Genomic DNA, 24,642 nt, shown 5'->3' with positions numbered 1-24,642 from the left:
GGTGGCCACTGGGATGGGCACTGGGTAGGTGCCCAGGGCTGTGTGGGTGCTGGGTGGGTTCCTGGGGCTCTGTGGGCACTGGTTGGGCACTGGGTGGGTGCACAGGGCTGTGTGGCTCTGTGTGGGCACTGGGTGGGTTCCCGGGGCTCTGTGGGCACTAGTTGGCTACTGGGTGGGCACTGGGTGGGTGTCCATGGCTCTGTGGGCACTGGGTGGGCACTGGATGGGTGCACAGGGCTGGGTGGGCATTGGGTGGACACTAGATGGGCACTAGGTGGGCAATGGGTGGGTGCCAGGTGCTCTGTGGGTGCTGGGTGGCCACTGGGTGGGCACTGGGGGGGTGCCAGGTTCTCTGTGGGTGCCCAGAGCTGTGTGGGCACTGGGTGGGCACTGGGTGGGTGCCCAGGGCTGTGTGAGTGCTGGGTGGACACTGGGTGGGTGCCGGGTGCTCTGTGCATGCCCAGGGCTGTGTGGGCACTGGGTGGGCGTTAGGTGGGTTCACAGAGCTGTGTGGGCACTGGGTGGGTGTCCAGGGCTGCGTGGGTGCTGGGTGGGTTCCCGGGGCTCTGTGGGCACTAGTTGGCCACTGGGTGGGCACTGGGTGGGTGCACAACGCTGTGTGGGCACTGGGTGGGCACTGGGTGGGTTCCCGGGGCTCTGTGGGCACTAGTTGGCTACTGGGTGGGCACTGGGTGGGTGCACAGGGCTGGGTGGGCAGTGGGTGGGTGCCGGATTCTCTGTGGGTGCTGGGTGGGCACTGGCTGGGCACCGGGTGCTCTGTGTGTGCCCGGGGCCGTGTGCACTGCCCTTTCCTCCCCCGACACCGCTCTCCCTGCGGCAGCACCAGCTGGAGGCGGCGCTGCTGGGGCTGGGGCAGTTCCAGCACCAGCTGGCCGAGCTGCTGCAGTGGCTGAGCCGCACCGCGGAGCAGCTGCGCAGCCCCGCGCCCCTGCGGCCCGACCTGCAGAGCTGCGAGATCGAGCTGGCCAAGCACAAGGTGAGGCTGCGGGGGCCGGGGGGCACCGCCACGGTCACACTGCCGGGGGGGCGTCCTGGCCATGGTGGCACCACAGGGTGGGGGTCCTGGGGGTCCTGACCATGGTGGCACCCCAAGGTGGGTGTCCTGGCCGTAGTGGCACCCCAGGGTGGGGGTCCTGGGGGTCCTGGCCGTGGTGACACCCCAGGGTGGGGGTCCTGGGAGTCCTGGCTGTGGTGACACCCCAGGATGTGTGTCCTGGCCGTAGTGGCACCCCAGGGTGGGGGTCCTGGGGGTCCTGGCCATGGTGGCACTCCAGGGTGGGTGTCCTGGCCGTAGTGGCACCTCAGGGTGGGTGTCCTGTTCATGGTGGCACCCCAGGGTGAGTGTTCTGGGGGTCCTGGCCGTGGTGGCACGCCAGGGTGGGTGTCCTGGATGAGGTGGCACCCCAGGGTGGGTGTCCTGGATGAGGTGGCACCCCAAGGTGGGTGTCCTGGCCACAGGGCACCCCAGGGTGGGTGTTCTTGCTGTGCTGGCACCCCAGGGCGGGTGCCTGTCCATGGTGGCACTCAGAGGTGGGTCCTGGCAGTGGTGTCACCCCAGGGTGGGTGTCCTGTCCATGGTGGCACCCCAAGGTGGGTGTCCCACCTGTGCTGGCACTCCAGGGTGGGTGCCCTGGCCACAGGCTGCTGCCTGGCCCCTCCCCGTGTGCTGCCTCAGCAGGGCCGGGCAGGCTGCAGAGCGGGACGCGTCCCCTCCCGCAGTGACACCACGGGAGGAATGAGCTGTCCCGTGCCACAGCCCCTTGCCCGGGCACGCTCCTGACGTGCCTGACGCGGGCGAGGCTGCGAGGGCCGGGCTGTCCCCAGGCTGGGGGGGCCGTGCAAGGGGTACCTGTCCCCTCTGCGCCTGTCCCGGCCACCCTGCTGCCACAAATCTGCAAATCCTGTGCCTCGGCCCTGCCCCGCACCCTGATTTTCACCCTGTGCCTCGGCCATGCCCCGCACCCTGATTTTCACCCTGTGCTCAGCTCTGGGGAGACCACACCTCCAGTGCTGTGTCCAGCTCTGGCCCCTCAGTTTGGAAAGGACGTTGGGATCCTTGAGTGCATCCAGAGGAGGGCAGCGAGGTGGTGAGGGGCTTGGAACAGCAGCCCTGCGAGGAACTTTTGAAGGAATTGGGGGTGTTTAGCCTGGAGAAGAGGAGGCTTAGAGGTGACCTTATTCTCTCTACAGCTTCCTGAAGGGAGGATTTAGACAGCTGGGGGTCGGTCCCTTCCACAGGGCAGCACTGACAGAACCAGAGAACACAGTCTCAGCTATGTCAGGGAAGGCAGAGGCTGGATATTAGGAAAAAGTTTTTCACAGAAAGAATAATAAAGCACTGGAATGCTCTTCCCAGGGAGGTGGTGGAATCAGCATCTCTGGATGTGTTTAAAAAAAGACTGGACATGGCACTTGGTGCTATGGTCTAGTTGAGGTGTCAGGGCACAGGTTGGACTCGATGATCTTAGGGCTTCCAACCTCATTATTCTGTGATTCTGTGATTCTAAGGTCAAAAGCCCTGGCACCCACTTGGAGGCACCCATGGGTGCCATCCCTGCCCAGGGTGGCACCCCCAGTCCCCAGGGCTGTGGTGGCAGCGGTGCTGCGGGCAGCAGAGCTGTCTCGGAGCTTTAGGAACACGGGGTGTGGGTGGCCCTGGCCCCAGCCGTGACCCCACCACTCCGTCCCAGGTGCTGCGCACCGACGTGATGTCCCACGCCCGCACGGTGCAGTCGGTGACCGAGGCGGGGCAGGGGCTGCTGCTCTCCAGCCTGGGCGACAGCGTGGAGGGGCTGCAGCGCAGCCTGCAGCAGCTGGAGCAGCACTGGGAGCTGGTGCGCAGCGAGACCGAGAGCCGGCAGCTGGAGCTGGAGAACAACCTCAGCCAGGTACGGCCGCGGCACCGCGGCGCCGCCGGGCACTGCCAGCCGGCGCTGAGCCCCCCCTCGCCCCCAGGTGCAGGACATCACGCTGGAGATCACGGAGCTGCTGCAGTGGCTGGAGCAGGTGGAGCTGCAGCTCTTCTGCTCCAAGCCGGCCTGGGGTCACCCGGATGCCACCAAAGAGAAGCTCAACGCACACCTGGTGAGAACCAGCGCTAGCCCGGGCCCTGCTAGAGATCTGTTGGTGTCTTGGGGGGATGTGTGCTGCAGATCCACCCTTCTCCACACTGCTGGGCCAGGATCCTTCTCTGCTGCCTCCTCCCCCCAACCAGGCAGAGCCTGGTGCCCCTCCCTCAGCCGCTCCAGCTCTGTAAGACAGAGCAGGGGCCATCCTTGTCCTTGTCCCTTGCCCAGAAACTGTTCCTGTCCCCGTCCACATCCCTGTCTTCATCCCCTCTCCCTGTTCACTGTGGCTCTCTCCCTTGTCCCCATCCTCTGTTTCCATCCCTGTCCCCTGTCTACTTTACCTGACTCCTCCACGTCCCCATCCCTGTTCCCATCCCCATTCCCAGCCCCGTTCCCATCCCTGTTTCCATCCCATTCCCATCCCCATCCCTGTACCTGTCACCCTGCCTGCCCCATCCACAGTCTCATCCCTGTCCACCTTCCCATCTCCATCCCTGTTCCCATCTCCATCCCCATCCCTGTTCCCATTCCCATTCCCAGCCCCATGCCCATCCCACTCCGTGTCCCTTTCTCGCCGCTGCTGATGCCGGTGTCCCGCTGTCCCATCCCGCTGTCCCACTGCTGATGCTGGTGTCCCACTGTCCATCCCGCTGTCCCACTGCTGATGCCGGTGTCCCACTGTCCGTCCCGCTGTCCCGCTGCTGATGCCGCTGTCCCATCCCGCTGTCCCGCTGTCCATCCCGCTGTCCCGCTGCTGATGCCGGTGTCCCGCTGTCCATCCCACTGTCCCGCTGCTGATGCCGCTGTCCCATCCCGCTGTCCCGCTGCTGATGCCATTGTCCCGCTGTCCATCCCGCTGTCCCGGCAGGAGCTGTGCCGGGAGCTGGAGGCGCGGGCTGTCACCTACCGCGGGCTGCGGGAGCGGCTGCAGCGCCTGCTGGACTCGTGCCGTGCCGGCCGGCCCTGCAGCACCGAGCACAGCCTGCGGCTCCTCGAGCAGAAGTGGGAGAGCGTCCAGGCCGAGGCCCAGGAGAGGAAGGTGCGCGGGGTGGTGGGGGGCTGCGACCCCCGGGGGGCTCACCCTGACCGGGGTCAGGAGCAGCGGGAGCCGATCCCCACTGTCCCCATCCCCGCCCGCAGGAGCGCCTGGCCGAGGGGCTGACGGTCACCACCGAGTTCCACGGCTCCGCGCAGGAGCTGCTGCGCTGGGTGGCCCACGCCGAGGAGCTGCTGGGGTCCCCCGCGCCCCCCAGCTTCGTCCTGGACACCGTCACCGCGCAGATCCAGGAGCACAAGGCAAGAGCGGGCGCCGTGCCCTCAGGGCCGGTTTGGGGAGCTGGGGTCTGCCCGAGGGGTCCTGCGTGGCACCTGCAGGGTGCCCGGGGCCAGTGGCATGTGTGTCCCTGTCACAGTACCACACAAAATGAACGACACTCGCACGCTGAGATGTCCCAGGCAAAAAAAAAAGGAGCCTTTATTTCCAGACCTTGATATTTATAGAATTCCGAAAGTGACCATGGACTGGAGGATGAAATTGCCCCCTCTCCAACCACACTGGTCAATCCAACAGTCCATCAATTCTCTCCTTCTCCAGAAAGGGACGCAAAACGATCATTATTTACGTGAAAAGTGTGTGAGACATTACATTGCAAAAATGTAGACATCAGAAGGCTTAGAAGAACTTTAGAAGAGCAGGGCGACATGTCCCCACCGCCGCGGAGCCAGCGCGCTCTGTGCCTGGTGCTCCACATCCCATCCTGGCACGGGCTGTGTCCGGGGGCTCTCAGCCGCCCCAGGACCACCCTCACTCCGCTGCCCCCTCCCCGCAGGCCCTGGTGAAGGAGGCGAACGCCCACGGGGAGAAGCTGGGCGGCCTGGAGGCCGTGGCCGCGCGCCTGAAGGATTTCAGTCGGAAGCAGGACGGGGCCGTCATCCAGAACCTGGTGCTGGCGGCCCGGGAGCGGCTGGGCAAGGTCCTGCAGCGGGCAGCAGAGAGGGGGGCCGTGCTGGAGGAGGCCCGAAAACGCAGCAAGCAGGTACCAGGACACGGCCCGGGCTGGGGAGGGGGCTCTGCCCCTGGATGGGCTTTGGACACGGGCCTGGAGGGACAGGACAAGGGGGAATGGCTACCCACTGCCAGAGAGCAGGGATGGATGGGATATTGGGAGGGAATTCTTCCCTGTGAGGGGGGTTTCCCCAAGAAGCTGTGTCTGCCCCATCCTCAGACGTGTCCAAGGCCAGATTGGATGGGGCTTGGAGCAACCTGGGCTAGTGGAAGGTGTCCCTGCCCATGGCAGGGGGGTGGAACTGGATGGGCTTTAGGGTCCTTCCAACTCAAACCATCCCGGGACTGTTGATTCCGTGTCATGGGTCCTGCTGGCAGCTGTGCTCGGTGTTGTCACTGTGCTGTACTGGCCCGTGGTTTGCCCCGTGGTGGTGGCCAGGCTGTGCCACTCCCATGGCTCCTGTGTGGGTGGCCCCAGACCCGCTTTGTCCCCGTGTGCCCCCCTCAGCCCCCACGGCCCTCCCTTCCACTGCAGTTCAGCGAGTCCCGGCGGCTGCTTCTGGACTGGATGGACGAGGTGGAGCAGAGCCTGGAGGTGCCGCAGGACGCTGCCACCAGCCAGGAGGAGATCAAGTGCCAGCTGGCTGAGCACAAGGTGGGGCTGCCCCTTGTGCTCCTCGGCACGGGGGGTGCAGGACTGGGCTTCTGGGGGCTGCAGAGGGGGGATCCCCAGCTCCCAGGGGGAACACCCCGTGCCAGAAGTGCTGGGCAACTCCCCAGGGCCATCCTGCAGCATTGGGAAACCTGGAGGGGAGTGCTGGGCCAAGGGATGTTGGGTATCTAGGGCATCCCAGCTGCCCCAGAGCCCTTGGGGGAAGAGGGGAGCCTCCCCCCACATCTGGGGGGCCCAACACCCACCTGCGGGGTGCGTGGGGCCCCTGCAGGCATTCCAGAAGGTGCTGCGGGCAAAGCGCCCGGTGTACGAGGCGACGCTGCGGAGCGGGCGGGCGCTGCGGGAGGCGGCGCGGCTGCCCCAGGACCTGCAGCCGCTGGAGGAGCTGCTGGGGGAGCTGAAGGAGCGCTGGGACGCGCTCTGCAGCCACGCCGCGGAGAGGTGGGAACGGCGGGAGGGACTGCGCTGGGGCGGGGGTGAGGTGGGAGTGGGACGGGGAGGGGATGGGGAAGGGGTTGGGATGCAGGTGGGATGGGAATAGGGATAGAAATGGTATGGGGTGGCACAATCTGTTCTCTGCTTGCTCTCTGGGTCCCAGGCGCTGCCAGGACCTGTTCCTGTTCATAATGGCACCACCTGGACCCATTCATGTCCATAATGACATCATAAGGACCTGTCCCAGTCCATAATGGTGCCTCCAGGACCTGTCTCTGTCCATAACAGCATTGCCAGGACCCATCCATGTCCATAATGGCCCTGCCAGGACCCATCCCAGTCCATGATGGTACCACCAGGAGCCCATCCCAGTCCATTGTGGCTTTGCCAAGACCCATCCCAGTCCATAATGGCTCCACCAGGACCTGTCCCAGTCCACTGTGGCCATGCCAGGACCTGTCCATGTCCATAATGGCCCTGCCAGGACCCATCCCAGTCCATAACAGCATTGCCAGGACCCATCCATGTCCATAATGACACTGCCAGCACCTGTCCCTGTCCATAATGGCACTGTCAGGACCCATCCCAGTCCATAATGGCCCTGCCAGGACCCATCCCTATCCAGAATGGCACTGCCAGGACCCATCCCAGTCTATAATGGCTCCACCAGGACCTGTCCCAGTTCATAATGGCCCTGCCAGGACCCATCCCAGTACATAATGGCACTGCCAGGACTCATCCCAGTCCATAATGGCACAACCAGGACCCATCCATGTCCATGATGGCCCTGCCAGGCCCCATCCCAGTCCATAATGGCACTGCCAGGACCTGTCCCACTCTATATTGACATGAGCAGGACCTGGGCCCATCCATGTCCATAATGGCACTGTCAGGACCCATCCCAGTCCATTGTGGCCCTGCGAGGACCCATCCCAGTCCATAATGACACTGCCAGGACCCATCCCAGTCTATAATGGCTCCACCAGGACCTGTCCCAGTACATAATGGCACTGCCAGGACCCGTCCCAGTCCATAATGGCACCACCAGGACCCATCCCAGTCCATAATGGCCCTGCCAGGACCCATCCCAGCCCGTTGTGCCCCTCCCCGCTCTGTGTGGCGGCTCCGCGGGGTGACCCCAGGGTGCCCCCAGCCCCGGGTGCCTCAGCGTGCCCCGTGCCCCCAGCAGGCAGCACAAGCTGGAGGAGAACCTGCTCTTCTCGGGCAAGTTCACGGACGCGCTGCAGGCGCTCATGGACTGGCTGTACCGCGCCGAGCCGCAGCTCAGCGAGGACGTGCCCGTCGCGGGGGACCGCGACCTGGTCGGGGACCTGGTGGACAAGCACAAGGTGGGTGCCCCGGGGGGCTGCAGGGCCCCCCAGGCTGGGCCCACCCTCCCTCTGGGGCGGGACGGGGCACTGCCCACTGGGGTGACCCTGCTTGAGCCCCAATTTGTGCCCCTCGCCCTGGTACGGGGGACGTCATGTGCCCCAGAGCCGAGAAGGGTTTGGGGTGCAGGAGAACCCTATAACCACTGCTGTGAGGGTTTGGGGAACCCCATTTCTGTATCTCTGAGGGTTTGGGGTGCAGGAGAGCCCTATATCCACTGCTGTGAGGGTTTGGGGTGCACAAGACCCCTGTGAGGGTTTGGGGTGCACAGGAACCCCATTCCCACTTCTGTAAGACTTTGGGTTGCACAGGAACCCTGTGCCCACTGCTGTAAGGATTTGGGGTGCAGAGGAACCATGTGAGGATTTGGGGTGCAGAACAACCCCGTGCCAGCTGCTGTGAGGGTTTGGGGTGCACAGGAACCCCATTCTTACTTCTGTAAGACTTTGGAGTGCACAGGAACCCTGTGCCCACTGCTCTGAGGGTTTGGGGTGCAGGGGAACACTGTGAGGGTTTGGGGTGCAGAATAACCCTGTGCCCACTGCTGTAAGGATTTGGGGTGCAGGGGAGCACTGTGAGGGTTTGGGGTGCAGAATAACCCTGTGCCCACTGCTGTGAGGGTTTGGGGTGCATAGGAATCCCGTGCTCACTGCTCTGGGGGTTTGGGGTGCAGGAGAGCCCCATTTCCATGTCTCTGAGGGTTTGGGGTGCAGGAGAGCCCTATAACCACTGCTGTGAGGATTTGGGGTGCACAGGAACCCCATTCCCACTTTTGTGAGGGTTTGGGGTGCAGGGGAGCCCTGTGAGGGGTTGGGGTGCAGGGGAGCCCTGTGAGGCTTTTGGGGTGCAGAGGAACAAAGTTACCATTTTTGTGAGGGTTTGGGGTGCAGGAGAGCCCTGTGAGGGTTTGGGGTGCAGGGGAACCCCATTCGCATTGCTCTGAGGGTTTGGGGTGCAGGATATCCCTGTGCTCACTGTTGTGGGAATTTGGGGTGCACAGGAACCCTGTGCCAGCTGCTGTGAGGGTTTGGGGTGCAGGAGAGTCCTATAACCACTGCTGTGAGGGTTTGGGGTGCACAGAAACCCCGAGCCCACTGCTGTGAGGGTTTGGGGTGCAGGGGAGTCCTATAACCACTGCTGTGAGGGTTTGGGGTGCAGGAGAACCCTGTGCCCACTGCTGTGAGGATTTGGGGTGCAGGGGAACCCTGTGAGGCTTTGGGGTGCACAGGAGCCCTGTGCCTACTGCTGTGAGGGTTTGGGGTGCACAGGAACCCCATTCCCACTTTTGTGACGGTTTGGGGTGCAGGGGAGCCCTGTTCCCACTTCTGTGAGGATTTGGGGTGCAGGGGAGCCTTGTGGGAGTTTGGGGTGCAGGAGAGCCCTGTGAGGGTTTGGGGTGCAGGAGAGCCGTGTGAGGGTTTGGGGTGCAGGGGAACCCCATTCCCATTGCTGTGAGGGTTTGGGATACACAGAAACCCCGTTCCCCCTTCTGTAAGGGTTTGGGGTGTAGGGGAGCCTACTGCCCAGTGCTTTGAGGGTTTGGGGTGTAGAGGAGCCCTGTGATCACTGCTGTGAGGATTTGGGGTGCAGGGGAACACTGTGAGGCTTTGGGATACACAGGAACCCCATTCCCATTGCTGTGAGGGTTTGGGGTGCAAGAGAGCCACGTGAGGGTTTGGGGTGCAGGAGAACCCCATTTCCACTTTTGTGAGGGTTTGGGATGCAGGAGAGCCCTGTGCTCACTGCTGTGAGGATTTGGGGTGCAGGGGAACCCCACTGCTGTGAGGGTTTGGGGTGCAGGAGAACCCTGTGCCCACTGCTGTGAGGATTTGGGGTGCAGGGGAACCCTGTGAGGCTTTGGGGTGCACAGGAGCCCTGTGCCTACTGCTGTGAGGGTTTGGGGTGCACAGAAACCCCGAGCCCACTGCTGTGAGGGTTTGGGGTGCAGGGGAGTCCTATAACCACTGCTGTGAGGGTTTGGGGTGCAGGAGAACCCTGTGCCCACTGCTGTGAGGATTTGGGGTGCAGGGGAACCCTGTGAGGCTTTGGGGTGCACAGGAGCCCTGTGCCTACTGCTGTGAGGGTTTGGGGTGCACAGGAACCCCATTCCCACTTTTGTGACGGTTTGGGGTGCAGGGGAGCCCTGTTCCCACTTCTGTGAGGATTTGGGGTGCAGGGGAGCCTTGTGGGAGTTTGGGGTGCAGGAGAGCCCTGTGAGGGTTTGGGGTGCAGGAGAGCCCTGTGAGGGTTTGGGGTGCAGGAGAGCCCTGTGAGGGTTTGGGGTGCAGGAGAGCCGTGTGAGGGTTTGGAGTGCAGGGGAACCCCATTCCCACTGCTGTGAGGATTTGGGGTGCAGGGGAGCCCTGTGAGGGTTTGGGATATACAGGAACCCCATTCCCACTTTTGTGAGGGTTTGGGGTGCAGGAGAGCCCTGTGCTCACTGCTGTGAGGATTTGGGGTGCAGGGGAACCCCATTCCCATTGCTGTGAGGATTTGGGGTTCAGGGGAGCCCTTTGAGGGTTTGGGATACACAGGAACCCCATTCCCACTTTTGTGAGGGTTTGGGGTGCAGGATATCCCTGTGCTCACTGCTGTGAGAATCTGGGGTGCAGGGGAGCCCTGTGCTCACTGCTGTGAGAATCTGGGGTGCAGGGGAGCCCTGTGAGGGTTTGGAGTGCAGGGGAACCCCATTCCCATTGCTGTGAGGGTTTGGGGTGCAGGGGAGCCCTGCCCGGCCGCGGGGTCCCCGTCCCACCCTGCTGCCCTCGCTGCCAGGTGTTCCAGAAGGAGCTGGGCAAGCGAGCCAGCTGCATCAAGACGCTGAAGCGCTCGGTGCGGGACCTGACGCGCGGCAGCAGCAGCGTGGACTCGCAGTGGCTGCAGCGGCAGGTGGAGGAGCTCAGCACCCGCTGGGACCTGGTCTGCCGGCTCTCGCTGTCCAAGCAGGCCCGGCTGGAGGCGGCGCTGCGGCAGGTGAGGCTGGGGGGCGGCCGGGGAGCCCCCGGGCTGGGGAGAGCCAGAGGAACGCCCTGGTTGGGGTCTGCAGCAGGGGAACTCCCAGAGTGGGGGGTCAGTGTGGGAACCCCCGGGGTGGGGAGAGCCAGAGGAACCCCCGGGCTGGGGTCTGCAGCAGGGGAACCCCCGGATTGGGGTCTGCAACGGGGGAACCCCGGGTTGGGGTCTGCAGGGGGGGAACCCCGGGGTTGGGGTCTGCAGCAGGGGAACCCCCAGAGTGGGGGGTCAGTGTGGGAACCCCCGGGGTCGGGGGTCAGCGGGAGAGCCCCCGTGTTGGGGTCTGCAGCGGGGGGACCACGGGGTGGGGGGCACGAGGGGAACCCCCGGGTTGGGGTCTGCAGCAGGGGAACCCCCAGAATGGGGGGTCAGTGTGGGAACCCCCGGGGTGGGGAGAGCCAGAGGAACCCCCGGGTTGGGGTCTGCAGTGGAGGAACCCCGGGTTGGGGTCTGCAGTGGAGGAACCCCGGGTTGGGGTCTGCAGCTGGAGCACTCCTGGGGTGCGGCTGAGATGGATGTGGGGGTGTGGGGTGCTCGGGTGGGGGGTGCCCGTGTTTTGGGGGGTGCTTGGCTGGTGGGTGATTTTGTTTTGGGGGGCGCTCAGCTGGTGGGTGGCCCTGTTTTTGGGGGTTCTCTGTGGGGTGCTCAGCTGTTGTGTGACTGTGTTTTGGGGGGTTCTCCATGGGGTGGATGGGTGGTGGGTGGCCGACTTTTGGGGGATGCTCTGTGGGGTGCTCAGCTGGTGGGTGGCCATGTTTTGGGGGTGCTCCGTGGGGTGGTGGATGGTTTTGCTTTGGGGGTGCTCTGTGGGGTGCTCAGCTGGTGGGTGGCCGTGTTTTGGGGTGTTCTATGGGGTGTCCAGGCATGGTGGGTGGCTGTGTTTTGGGGTGTTCTATGGGGTGTCCAGGCATGGTGGGTGGCTGTGTTTTGGGGTGTTCTGTGGGGTGTCCAGGCATGGTGGGTGGCTGTGCTTTGGGGAGTGCTCAGCTGGTGGGTGGCCGTGTTTTGGGGTGTTCTGTGGGGTGGTGGGTGGCCGTGTTTTGGGGGTGCTCAGCTGGTGGGTGGCCGTGTCTTGGGGGCTTCTTCATGGGGTGCCCAGGCGTGGTGGGTGGTTTTCTTTTGGGGGGTCCTCCGTGGGGTGCCCAGGTGTGCTGGGTGGCTGTGCTTTGGGGAGTGCTCAGGTGGTGGGTGGCCGTGTTTTGGGGTGTTCTGTGGGGTGGTGTGTGTCTGTGTTTTGGGGTGTTCCGTGGGGTGCCCAGGCGTGCTGGGTGGCCGTGCTTTGGGGCGGTGCTGCGGGCTGCCTGGGTGGTGTGGGGCTGTGCCGTTTGGGGTTCCCTGTGGGGCGCAGAGCTGCTGTGAGGTTCTGTCGCAAGCTGCCGTGGCCGGGTGCCAGGCTCCTTGCTGTTACAGGCGTGAGCGTGTGCAGCGTGCCCGGGTGGCACAGGGGGGTCAGAGGAAATCCTGCCCCGCTGCAGAGCCGGGTGTGGGCTCTCCCCTCGCTCCCACCGTGGGGCTGGCAGCACGGCGCCTGTGCCAGGGGCTCAGGGACTGCCCAGGAGGCTGCAGGGCGGGCTCTGAGCGGGGTCCCCGCTGCTGTGGCAGGCAGAGGAGTTCCACACGCTGGTGCACTCCTTCCTGGGGCGCCTGACCGAGTCGGAGAAGACCCTCAAGTACGGAGTGTTCCCCGAGGAGGAGGCGGCCGTGCAGGAGTGCCAGGCCCAGCTGCAGGTGGGTGCCAGCCCCCCAAAGCCCCCACAGCCCCCAGGTTGGCTCCAGCTTTGCCCCAGGACCTCCATCACGGGGTCAGCCAGCCCCAGCTGGGCTGTGGGATCCTCACAGAGCAAAGCATGGCATGCTGAGAGATTTGGGATGTTGGGTCCCACCACACCAAAACCACGGGGTTTGGGGCCCCAAGTGCCCCGAGGTGGGGAGATTTGGGCACTGCCACCCCAGTCCACCAATGCTGGTGGTGCCTGGAGGGCTGACGGTGCCACCTCCGTGTCCCCCCAGGAGCTGATGCAGTCCCTGCAGTGCCAGCAGCTGGAGCTGGAGTGCATCACCTCGCTGGGGGAGGAGATCCTCAGCACCTGCCACCCCGACTCCATCATCACCATCAAATCCTGGGTCACGGTCGCCAAGAGCCGCTTCCAGGAGGTGAGACAGGTGCCCTGCTCCCATCCCTGCCCGGGTGGGCAGAGTGGCACCCAAACCTGGGGAAAGCACGGCCCCACACTGTCGTGAGCTCCCCATGTGTAGAGGCCTGATTCTATGTTTTCAGAAGGTTGGTTTATTATATTATGATATATATTATATTATAATATATTATATTAAAATACTGCTTACTAAAAGAATAGAGAGGAAAAGATCATCAGAAGGCTAGAAAGAACAGGAAGAGAATGCGTAACAAAATTTTGTGACTGCTCAGAGCCTCGGCACGGTGGCTGTGATTGGTCATCAATTGAAAACAATTCCCATAGACCAATGGAAGATGCACCTGTTGCATTCCACAGCAGCAGATAGTTATTGTTTCCATTTCTCTCCTGAGGCTCCTGAGCTTCCCAGGAGGGAAAAATCCTAGCAAAGGATTTTTGATAAAATATCATAGCTACACCATACCTGTCCCACTGCCTCTCCCACCTCCAGGGACTGCCAGGTGCAGCCCCCCAACCAGAGCATTGCAGGATCTGGGGGTGCTCGGCCCCAGGGGGTGTTGGCCTTGCTATTGTCACCCCACGGTCCCCCACCCTGTCCCCTCATGGGGTCACCTGGGGCATCCACAGCCCCTTGGATGGTGGTGGCTCATTCCTGGGCAATGGCAGCCACCAGGCAGCTGAGGCAGGGAAACTGGGAGCACTGTCCTAGGGACCCTCACCCCAGCCCGTGCCCCCACAGGGGCCCAGGGCCTCCCTGGGTTGCTCTGCATTTGTAGGTAAGAGGCTCCTGGCACTCCTGGGACTGGTCTGGCGAGTTCAGCCGATCCCACACAAAGCCCTTATTGAGCAGAGACCTGCAGGATCCGCTCTGGATCTGCCCTGGGGCTGCCCCCCTCACCCCCCTCACCCCAAAACGGGAGAGCAGCCGGCATGTCCACAGAGCACAGACCTGGGGACCCTCGGTATTAGGTGCTGTTTTGTCGGGCCAGGGTTTTATGAGCCTTCAAAAGGGAACCTAATACCCCAAGGATAGCTTGGCTATTACCTTTGGAGGCGAAGAATGAGCAGGATGGCTTCTGCTGCAGTGTTAGAAACAAAAAGGTTTAATAAAAGGCAAAATAACAAACAGAAAATCCGAGCTAGGTACAGAGGTCTGCTCCTGGTAGCAAGACGTTCACAAAAGCCTCGTGGTTCTTTTGTTCTCTCCTTTTCTACCTTATGGCCCAGGCGGGACTTTTTGGCTTCTATCTAATTAGGTGACCCCAAGGTTTTAGTGAAGTCTCTGGGGTCCTATGAGGTGGCTTTTCACTTGATCGTTGGGAGAAACTTCTGGGCTTCTTTCCTTTTTTTGGGGACAAAGGCTAGCTTTGCCACTCTGTCATTAGGGGACACTCCTACACCTCGGCATGTGGGGGCAGCCCCCCCAGCCCTGCCCCAGCTGCCCAGCAGGAGCCTGGTGCTGCCCCATGTCCCTGCCCCATATCCCAGCCCCCGGTCCCAGAGGGGAGGCCTTGGGGCGCGCAGTGGGGTGCCATCCCTTCCCAGTGTCCCTGCCCCATCTCCCAGCCCCATATCCCTGCCCGGTGTCCCTGCCCGGTGTCCCTGCCCCATGTCCCTGCCCCATGTCCCTGCCCCGTGTCCCTGTCCCCGTGTCCATATCCCTGCCCGGTGTCCCTGCCCGGTGTCCCAGCCCCATGTCCCTGTCCCCGTGTCCCAGCCCCATCTCCCAGCCCCATATCCCTGCCCGGTGTCCCTGCCCGGTGTCCCTGCCCGGTGTCCCTGCCCCATGTCCCTGCCCGTCCTTCCTGCCCAGTGTCCCTTCCTGTCCATGTCCCTGCGCCATGTCCCTTTCCCATGTCCCTGCCCCATGTTCCTGCCCCATCTCCCAGACCCATGTCCCTGCCCGTCCTTCCTGCCCAGTGTCCCTGGTCCATGTCCCTGCCCCATATCCCTTTCCCATGTCCCTGCCCCATGTCCCTGCCCCATATCTCTGCCCCATGTTCCTGTTCCATGTCCCTGCCCCATATCCCTTCCCCATGTCCCAGCCCCGTGTCCCTGTCCCATGTCCCAGACGGGGGACCTTGGGGCGGGCAGTGGGGTGCCATCCCCATGCCCCCATGTCCCTGTCCCCATGTCCCTTCCCCATATCCCTGTCCCCATGTCCCTGCCCCATGTCCCAGCCCCATATCCCTGCCCCCTGTCCCAGGTGGGGGACCTTGGGGCGTGCAGTGGGGTGCCATCCCCGTGCCCCCCGCGCTCCTGCCCCCTGTCCCAGCCAGGGCACCCTGGGGCGCGCAGAGGGGTGCCATCCCCGTGCCCCCCGTGTCCCCCATGCCCCTTCCCCATATCCCTGCCCCACATCTCTGTCCCATGTCCCTGCCCCCTGTCCCAGACAGGGCATCTTGGGGCGTGCAGTGGGGTGCCATCCCCGTGCCCCCTGTGCTCCTGCCCCCTGTCCCAGCCAGGGCACCTTGGGGCATGCAGTGGGGTGCCATCCCTGCCCCGTGCCCCTTCCCCATATCCCTGCCCCACATCTCTGTCCCATGTCCCTGCCCCCTGTCCCAGCCAGGGCACCCTGGGGCGCGCAGAGGGGTGCCGGGAGCATGGGGGGCCTGGGGAGCACGGGAGCTGTGGAATATGGGGGGCTGTGGAGCATGGTGGGCTGGGGAGCACAGGGGGATGTGGAGCATGAAGGGATGTGGAGCACAGTGGGCTGGGAGCACGGGGGGCTCTGCCGGCCAGCAATCAGCGCCAGCGCTCCTCCCCAGGTGTTCATGGAGGAGCTGAACCGCAAGCAGCCTGACGTGGAGAAGGTGACCAAGAGCTGCAAGCGGAAGCTGGAGGTGGATCTGGGCCCCCCGGCCACCCGCCGACTGGCCACACGTAAGGAGCCCCCATCACCGACCCCACACCCCCCGGGACCCCCGGCTGTGCCCTCACCCCGCTCTCCGCAGGTCGCCGCAGCGGGGGGAAGGCGCAGGGCACGGCGGCCGTGCCGCTCGGGGGGCTGGAGCCCCAGACGCCCCTCATGGCCCAGCTCCTGCACCGCTGGCAGCAGCTCTGGCTGCTGGCCCTGGACCGGCAGTACCGGCTGGAGACGGCCCTGCAGCGCCTGCGGGAGGTAGGGCTGGCACCCAGGGGCCCCCCTGCCCTGGGGGTCCTCAGTAGCTCCTCTCATCTTCTGCCCATGGGCCCCCCCGGCCACGTCAGGTGCAGGTGGGGTCATCCTGTCCCTGCAGCTGGGGGTCCCATGGGTGCACCTTGACATCCCAGAGGGGCTGCTGGAGCCCCGTGCACCACGGAGTGGGGGGTCCTGGGCAGAGACCCCCCCTTGCAGCCTTGTCAGGGGCAGGGCTGGGAGCAGCCAGGCTGTGGAGCTGAGGCTGAACGTGGGGGGACAGCGTGGGGGGCACGAGGGGGTCCTGCTGTGGTGTTCATCCCCTCTGCACCCCTCCCAGCTGGAGGAGTTTGCGCACTTTGACTTCGGGGTCTGGAGGAAGCGCTACATGCAGTGGATCAGCCAGATGAAGTCCCGCGTCCTGGACGTGTTCCGCGGCATCGACAGGGACCAGGACGGGCGCATCAGCCAGCGGGAATTCATCGAGAGCGTCCTCGCCTCCAGTGGGTGCCGGGGGGGCTGGAGGAGGCTGAGGGGGCCGGCACTGGGGGGCTGACCGTCCCCCTGCCCCCACAGAGTTCCCCACCAACATCCTGGAGATGAATGCCGTGGCCACCATCTTCGACATGAACGGCGACGGCTTCATCGACTACTACGAGTTCGTCAGCGCCCTGCACCCCAACCGGGACCCGCTGCGCCGCTCCGCCGACGCCGACCAGATCCAGGACGAGGTGTGGGGCGCTCAGCGAGGGTGGGGGGCGGCTGGAAGGGTGGGGACCCCGCCTGGGGCTGAGCTGAGCGTGCCCCGCAGGTGAACAGGCAGGTGGCCCAGTGCAACTGCGCCAAGCGCTTCCAGGTGGAGCAGATCAGCGCCAACAGGTACCGGGTAAGTGCCGAGCTGGGATTTTGGCTTGCTCTGACACCTGTGCACGTCCCTGTGCCCCGTGCAGGGGTCCTGCAGTGCCTGTGTGCCAGGGCAGGGAGGGGGCACAGCCCCGTGCCCCGAGGAGCCTGGCCCCTGTGGGAGGGCAGGGCCGCAGGGAGGGGCAGGTCTGGGTGCTGCCACCCCTTCCCGATGCCCAGCCCTGCCAAAGCCCCCACCTTGCCCCAGCGTCCCTCTCCCTGCAGTTCGGGGAGTCCCAGCAGCTGCGGATGGTGCGGATCCTGCGCAGCACCCTCATGGTCCGGGTGGGTGGGGGCTGGATCGCCCTGGACGAGTTCCTGGTGAAGAATGACCCCTGCAGAGGTGGGTGTGGGGGTCCCACACCGGGCACTCATGGCGTGGGGGGGTCCCCATGCCCGGTGCGGTGCCTGCGGGGCCATGGGGGGCACAGCTCAGTGCAGTCCCCAGAGCCTCGCACTGCTGGGACCCCATCACTCGCCCCCTCCGTTGTCCCCAGTGAAGGGAAGGACCAACCTGAAGATCAACGAGAAGTACCTGTCCTCCGACATCTTCGGAGCCGCCGCCAGGTGTGCCGGCAACCAGTCGGCCTCCTCCTCCAAAGTGCTGTCCCCGAGCCGCTCCAACTCCAGCCTCAGCCTCTACAGCAGCGCCTCGGCCCCCAGCAGCCCCCTGGCCAGGAAGGTAAGGGCCGTGCAGCCCCCCCTGAAGTCCCGACCCCCCCAACCCACCCGCCGCGGGCGCTGACCCTCACCCTCCCCAGTCGGTGCTGCGGAGGACGCGCTCCGGGGACCGCTGTCCGCGCTCCCGGGGCTCGGGGCTGCCCGACGGAGCCGAGCTGCAGTTCAGCGCGGCTGAGGAGAGCCTGGCTGTGGCACCCCCAGGTGAGCGCCGCAGGGCTGGGGGGCAGGGGGGAGCCGGGCTCGGTGTGCGCCGTGCCCGTCCCTCGCAGCGCTGGAGCCGCGGGCAGGAGAGCTCCGCGCTCCAGCCCCTCCGTGCCCCCGCAGAGCCGCCCGAAGGGTCTCCCCCGGAGCGCTGCAGCCCCTGCCGCTGACCCCCGCGCCCGCCCTGCGCCCAGCACCCTCGGCCGGCCCCACTCAGGACCCTCCTCCACGGGGCTGGAGGGCAGCGAAGCCGTGGCCGCGTCCCCGCCGCGGGTCTCCGGCCCGGCGCTGCGGCCCCCCGAGCGGGGCTGAGCTGTACGCCCGCCGCCGATCCCGCCGGGGCCCGTTCCAGAGGATATGCAAGTATCTCCCGACACCCTCCAAGCCCCCGGGCTCTGGTCTCCCGCCCCACGGCTGCCCCGGGCGGCGTGGGATGGGTCTGAGCCCCTGTGCCCCTGGGTGCCCGGGGCTGTGGAACCAGCCGGGCACCCCCGCCGGGCCCTGCCCTTCTCCCGTGCTGCCAGCTCAGGGCGGCTGCGGTACCCCCGACCTTCGGCCTTGCTGATGGAGGTCCCCATCGTGCCTCCCACGCCCCGGCGGGAGGTGGCCGGGCTCGGCAGCCGGGCACCGCGACCCCCGGCCGGATGCCGAGCCCCGTTTCTGGTGCTAACCCTCACCCCTCGGCCTTCGGTGTGCGCGCACGGGCCCCCGGCTCTGCCCGCCCCCCGTCCCGGGGGTCCCGCCGCGGGCGGGGGTCCCCTGCCACGGGGCTGCGCCCCCGTGCTACCGGCGGCACCGGCGGGCAGCGGGACCCCCGCCCTGCTGGCTGTGCATGCTCACCGTGCCACCCCGCTAACCGGACAGCAGTAGCGCTGAATGTAACCCCGGCCGGGCCCGCGCGCCGCCACAATAAACTGTAGTGAGGTTCCTTTTTCTATCAGCACCCTGTCTGTCCGTCCATCCGTCCGCTCGGGGAGAGGCTCCATGCCTTCCCTCGGCCTGCTTGCCCCTCTGCGGGCCCGCGCGCCGCCACAATAAACTGTAGTGAGGTTCCTTTTTCTATCAGCACCCCGTCCGTCCGTCCGTCCGTCCGTCCGTCTGTCTGCTCGAGGAGAGGCTCCACGCTGTCCCTCGGCCTGCTTGCCCCTCTGTCCAGGCAGGGGTCCGTTGGTCTGTCCGTCTGCTCAGGACAAGGGGCTGCATTCTGTCAGTCTGTCTGTCTGCTCAGGACAAGGGGCTGCATTCTGTCAGTCTGTCCGTCTGTCCAGGACAAGGGGCTACAGTCTGTCAGTCTGTCCATCTGACCAGGACAAGGGGCTGCAGTCTGTCAGTCTGTCTGTCTGGACAAGGAGCTGCATTCTGTCAGTCTGTCTGTCTGCTCAGGACAAGGGGCTGCATTCTGTCAGTCTGTCCGTCTGACCAGGACAAGGGGCTACAGTCTGTCTGTCTGTCCATCTGACCAGGACAAGTGGCTGCAGTCTGTCAGTCTGTCTGTCTGGACAAGGAGCTGCATTCTGTCAGTCTGTCCGTCTGACCAGGACAAGGGGCTACAGTCTGTCAGTCCGTCCACCCCTCTCTGCTGTCAGGGCAGAGGCTGTCCCGTCCCACACCTGTCCCCAGCAGCGTGGTGGCACTCAGTGGCCGGGCAGGGCCGGGTGTGCCCCAGCTGGTGCCACCCGGCGCCAGAGCCACAGCTGGCAAGCCCCGGGCGCTGCACCGGTGCCAGCGGGCGCCGTGCCGCATCCCCTCCTTTCCGAGGAAGGCATTGCTGTCATTACTGCTGGCATTCCTGCTGGCATTCCGGCCGGCATTCCGGCCGGCACCATCGCCCACCGTGGGCAGCACGGGGAGAGGCCAGATCCCTGTCCGTGGGTGCTGGCTGCTTCTTGGGCACCCCGCAGCCCTGTGGGCACTGGGGATGTCTATGTCCAGCAAGGTCCTGGCAACTGTGCATCCATCACCTGCATGTCCTGTCCCGGCTGGGATGGGCCCAGCTGTCTGTTGGGATGGGATGGGATGGGATGGGATGGGATGGGATGGGATGGGATGGGATGGAGGCTCTGGTTGTGTCCCCATCCAAGAGGTGGGGGACACCTTGCGCATGGCACTGTCCTCAGGCATTGCAGCACCACGACCCTCACCTGGCATTTCCCTGCCTTGGGGGAGTGCCAGACCCCGCACACGAGGGCTGTGGCTGTTCTCTTTGATCCCCCGCCAGCACTGCCTGGCTGTCCCCTCCCAATCCCCGTCCCCTTTGTCACCTGGCCATGTCCTCACGGCTTCCGGCTCTGTTTTTGGACTGTTTCACCCTAAAACCCTCTGCCCACCATTTCTTTTCTGAATAAACATGGAGCCAAAGGATCCAGGACTGGAATTGTGCCTGTGCTGGGCACAGAGAAGCCCCTGGCACAGGTCAGGACCCTTTGCCACAGCCCCCCAAGAACAGGGCTGAGCCCACGGCTCCTGGTGGCACAGCTGCCAACGCGTCCCAGGCTGGAACCGCCAGCGCCAGTTGCGTTGCACATTCCTGTACCTGTGGAAATCTCACCCACCCCTCCCAGCTGGGGCAACGTGCCTGGCACCACCGGCATCACCGGCACCGCGGCTTGTGTCAGCCGCATCCCGAGCCCCAGGCAACGGCGCTGGCTTGGGAAGCAAAGACAGCAGGCACGGCGTGGCTGGGCCCACACCAAACTGCTTTTGTTTTCGCTGCGGAGCAGCCCCCGGGCAGGAGACACGAGCTGCTGTTGGTTGCCAGCGAGGCTGGCAGTGATACAATGGACAGACACACCCACGCGGAGCACAGGAATGGGAACACGGGAATTTCACCCGCTGGAACTCCACCGTCCTCAGGGAGACGAGGTGGGGAGGGGGGACGTCCTGGGAGAGCCTCCGTGGCTCTTCAGGGTTGGTGTCCGTGGCACGTGCTGAGTTTGAGGGATCACATTGCCAGGGCAACAGGTGAGCGGGTGGCAGCAATGGGGAGGGGGCTCCAGGTGGGACCATCAGCTTCAGGTGGGACGGTTAGCCCCACGATGGGAGCATCAGCCCCAGGTGGGAGCATCAGCCCCATGGTGAGACCATCAGCCCTATGGTGGGACCATCAGCCCCAGGTGGGACCATCAGCCCCATGGTGGGACCGTCAGCCCCAGGATGGGAGCATCAGCCCCAGGTGGGACCATCTGCCCCAGGGTGGAACCATCAGCCCCAGGTGGGACCATCAGCCCCAGGGTGGGACCATCAGCCCCATGGTGAGACCATCAGCCCCAGGATGGGACCATCAGCCCCAGACAGGACCATCAGCCCCAGGTGGGGCCATCAGCCCCAGATGGGAGCATCAGCCCCAGATAGAACCATCAGCCCCAGGTGGGACCCCATGGAAGCCCCCATCCTGCCCCACACAAACCACCGTCCTGCCCCACAGCAACCACCATCCTGCCCCATGGAAACCACCATCCTGCCCCAGAGAAAATATCCTACCCCACAGAAACCACCATCCTACCCCACAGAAACCACTGTCCTGCCCCACAGAAACCACCATCCTGCCCCATGGAAATCACCATCCTGCCCCATGGAAACCACCGTCCTGCCCCATGGAAACCACCATCCTGCCCCAGAGAAAATATCATCCTGCCCCATGGAAACCACCATCCTGCCCCACACAAACCACCGTCCTGCCCCACAGAAACCACCATCCTGCCCCATGGAAACCACCATCCTGCCCCACAGAAACCACCATCCTCCCTCATCCAAGCACAGGGCTGGGACACCAGCAGGGCTGGAGGGCCTGGCATGTTGACAACAGAGGCTGGCAGGGCTGGAGGCCTTGGTGCCACCTGGGTTGGCATTGACACCAGCTCTGATCGCCAGAGGGGGCCAGCACGTGTCCAAACACACTGGTGTGAGTGTGAGGGGCCATTTGCACGGCGTGAATGTGCCTGAGCACCTGAGCTCACATCTGCGGGCGCGCCTCCAGGGCAGCAGAGCCCCAGCGGGCACCTCCCAGTGCTGAGCTCAGCTCTGACCCCAGCCCGGGTGCTGGCTGTGCTCCTGCCCTGCCTCGGCCCTTCCCCAGCCCCTGCCCAGTGTGGATATCCTCAGTTCAGTGGAAGAAAGAACAGAGATTATTTCTCCCAGGCTGAGCCTGGGAATCTTAGAGAAAAAGGCTCCAAACAATTATCTCTCTGTAAGCATTGTTTATAGCTATGTTTCTCCGCAGTGTGCTATTCAGTCACCAAGAGTGTGAGATGTGTCTCCTTTGAGACCAATCAAGTCTCACCTTAGCGAGTCGCATCATAAAAGACCCGCTACTTTCACTAATCACTTTTGCCTTCTGATCCACCTGAAGACTGGAGTCTTTCTTTCCATCCCTGACTCAACAGCGTCAGCCCGGAGGGATGGGGAGGGTGGCTACTCACACCCAAGCTGGCCTGGTCCCCAGTGCTGCCACTGCTGTTCCACCAGTGCCACCGGCAGCTCACGGAGCCCCCCTGTCAGAACGCAGGACATCTCTCTGGATGCCCTGGATGTCTCAAAGCCCTGGCAGGGGCTCGGAGACCCTGGCAGGAAGCCAAAGACACCTGGAAATTCGATCTTAATTGCCAACCTTATATAAAGAATTACGGGCCACAAAAGTTTAAGTAGCACAGTAGTAGCAATCACAGGGTGAAGGGAAAACCTTTGGAGCACTGTACAGGGGGGTTTTGAACCTTGTACAGGGGGGTTTGAAATTCTGTACGTGGGGGTCAGGAGTCCCAAGATGGAGGAATTTGGGCATGCCCTGTCCTTCTTCTTTCTTCTCCTTGGCACCCATGTTCAGGATGATGTCGGCATGTGTGGATTGGTTCATGGTGAAGGTGCACTTGCCAACAAGGGTGAAAAGTATTGGAAATAGAAGGTAAATATCTAATACGTAATTTTCACTATAAAAGAGACAACCGCCCCGTGGGCGGGAGAGAGTGCCCTTGGCTGTCTTGCTGATCAGACCTTGGCTGGACAGACAGAAAAGCTCTGTAGATAAGGAACAATAAACTCAACTGAAGACCGAAAAGCAAGAGTCCAGACTCCTTCTTCGAAAGCGCGGCCTGCCCAGAACCACCCTCTCCCGAAGAGACCTCGTATCAGAACAGCCCAGCGGCCCTGACACCCCCCAGAGCCGGGGCCTGGGCACTCTGCTGCTTGTCCTTGGGCTGTCCATGGGCCTGGACTGACGGCAGCTGGGACAGACGGACTCGGCACAGGGGGCTTGTGCTGCCTGCTGAGCAGTGAGGGGCTGCACTGGAGGCACTGGGTGGGAGCTCAAGCCAGTGGCAGCAGTTTGTGGTGGGTAGAGTGACCCCTCTGCCAGCTCAGCCCAAGCTCCCTCCGCTCCTGCTGGGACCCAGCGCCCTCCCCACAGCCCCTGCCAGAGCCAGGCATGGCAAATTGCCAGCACGCTCATGACACCCACCGTGGCTGGCCACCAACCCTCCCACGCGGGGTTCCTGCTGCAGGATGGCTCCCCCAGCGCAGAGTGACCGCATCCCAGCGCCTCTGGGCTCCCCTTCCCCACAGCCAGCGGCCCCGCGGCTCGGCTGGCACGGCAGGGGTGTCACCGAGGCTCCAGGAGCCAGGGGAGAGGTGCCCAGGCTGGTCGCTCCTCGTCCTTGTTGGCAGCCGGGGAGCTTTGATGAAGCCGCGCGCGCTTTGGTTGGATTTGCCCAAATCGCAGCTGCTCATTACGGGTAATTAACGCCAGAGCCCCTTCGCGCCCCGCGGGCAGCAGCAGCCGCCCTGCACTGGCAGGGGGAGCGTGGCAGGCTCAGCATGGCCTGGTATGGCCCAGAACAACCCAGCACGGCCTAGAACAACCCAGCATGGCCCAGAACAACCCAGCACGGCCTAGAACAACCCAGAACAACCCAGTATGGCTCAGCACGGCCCAGTATGGCCCAGAACAAACCAGTACAGCCCAGAACAACCCAGAACAACCCAGCATGGCCTAGAACAGCCCAGAACAACCCAGTATGGCTCAGCACGGCCCAGTACGGCCCAGAAAAACCCAGCATGGCCCAGAATAACGCAGCATGGCCCAGAATAATGCAGCATGGCCCAGAATAACCCAGCACGGCCCAGAATAATGCAGCATGTCCCGGAACAAACCAGTACAGCCCAGAACAACCCAGCATGGCCCAGAACAACCCAGTATAGCCCAGAACAACCCAGCATGGCCCAGAACCAACCCAGTATGGCCCAGAACCAACCAGTACGGTCCAGAATAACCCAGCACGGCCCAGAATAATGCAGCATGGCCCAGAAAATCCCAGCATGGCCCAGAAAAACCCAGTACGGCCAGAACCAACCCAGTATGGCCCAGAACAAACCAGTATGGCCCAGAATAACCCAGCACGGCCCAGAATAATGCAGCATGGCCCAGAAAATCCCAGCATGGCCCAGAAAAACCCAGTATGGCCCAAAACCAACCCAGCATGGCCCAGAACAACCCAGCACGGCCCAGAATAATGCAGCATGGCCCAGAACAACCCAGTACGGCCCATAATAACCCAGCACAGCCCAGAACAACCCAGTATGGCCCAGAAAAACCCAGTATGGCCCAAAACCAACCCAGCATGGCCCAGAACAAACCAGCACAGCCCAGAAAAACCCAGTACGGCCCAGAACAATCCAGTATGGCCCAGAACAAACCAGTATGGCCCAGAACAACCCAGCACAGACCAGAACAACCCAGCATGGCCCAGAACAATCCAGCATGGCCCAGAAAAACCCAGCACAGCCCAGCACAATGCGCTGGGTCCTGTGTGCACAGCTGTATGCCCCGACAGGGACCTGAGATCCCCTCCTGCCTGTCCCTGCAGCCCTCCTGTGCCCCCCATCGGCCGTGCCCATCCGCCCGGCCAGTGGCCACCATGTCCATGCCTGGTGCCACTGCAGCCCGGGGCTGTCTGAACGTCCAACATGGGTCACAGGGCCCCAGGGCAGCTGCT

At 63.9% G+C, this 24,642-nt stretch overlaps 1 protein-coding gene across 1 annotated transcript in view; it reads left to right on the top strand.

Moving 5' to 3' along the window:
• PLEC (plectin) overlaps positions 1-17,985 on the top strand; it is a 95,568-nt gene extending 77,583 nt beyond the window's left edge. The window contains exons 61-81 of the mRNA XM_039710855.1: positions 842-997; positions 2,712-2,909; positions 2,977-3,105; positions 3,958-4,128; positions 4,230-4,385; positions 4,919-5,125; positions 5,630-5,749; positions 6,039-6,208; positions 7,392-7,551; positions 10,367-10,564; positions 12,206-12,331; positions 12,614-12,803; positions 15,322-15,639; positions 15,711-15,877; positions 16,215-16,377; positions 16,451-16,605; positions 16,686-16,760; positions 17,003-17,120; positions 17,275-17,459; positions 17,539-17,659; positions 17,783-17,985. Of these exons, the coding sequence (XP_039566789.1) occupies positions 842-997; positions 2,712-2,909; positions 2,977-3,105; positions 3,958-4,128; positions 4,230-4,385; positions 4,919-5,125; positions 5,630-5,749; positions 6,039-6,208; positions 7,392-7,551; positions 10,367-10,564; positions 12,206-12,331; positions 12,614-12,803; positions 15,322-15,639; positions 15,711-15,877; positions 16,215-16,377; positions 16,451-16,605; positions 16,686-16,760; positions 17,003-17,120; positions 17,275-17,459; positions 17,539-17,659; positions 17,783-17,829 (3,330 nt within the window). The 3' untranslated portion in view covers positions 17,830-17,985. The remainder of the gene's footprint in view (positions 1-841; positions 998-2,711; positions 2,910-2,976; positions 3,106-3,957; positions 4,129-4,229; positions 4,386-4,918; positions 5,126-5,629; positions 5,750-6,038; positions 6,209-7,391; positions 7,552-10,366; positions 10,565-12,205; positions 12,332-12,613; positions 12,804-15,321; positions 15,640-15,710; positions 15,878-16,214; positions 16,378-16,450; positions 16,606-16,685; positions 16,761-17,002; positions 17,121-17,274; positions 17,460-17,538; positions 17,660-17,782) is intronic.
• The last annotated feature ends 6,657 nt before the right edge of the window (positions 17,986-24,642 follow it).

Source organism: Passer montanus, unplaced genomic scaffold (assembly GCF_014805655.1).
Source record: "Passer montanus isolate IOZ18808 unplaced genomic scaffold, ASM1480565v1 scaffold233, whole genome shotgun sequence".
NCBI lineage: Eukaryota > Metazoa > Chordata > Aves > Passeriformes > Passeridae > Passer > Passer montanus.
This window is presented reverse-complemented; position numbering and strand designations above follow the sequence as displayed.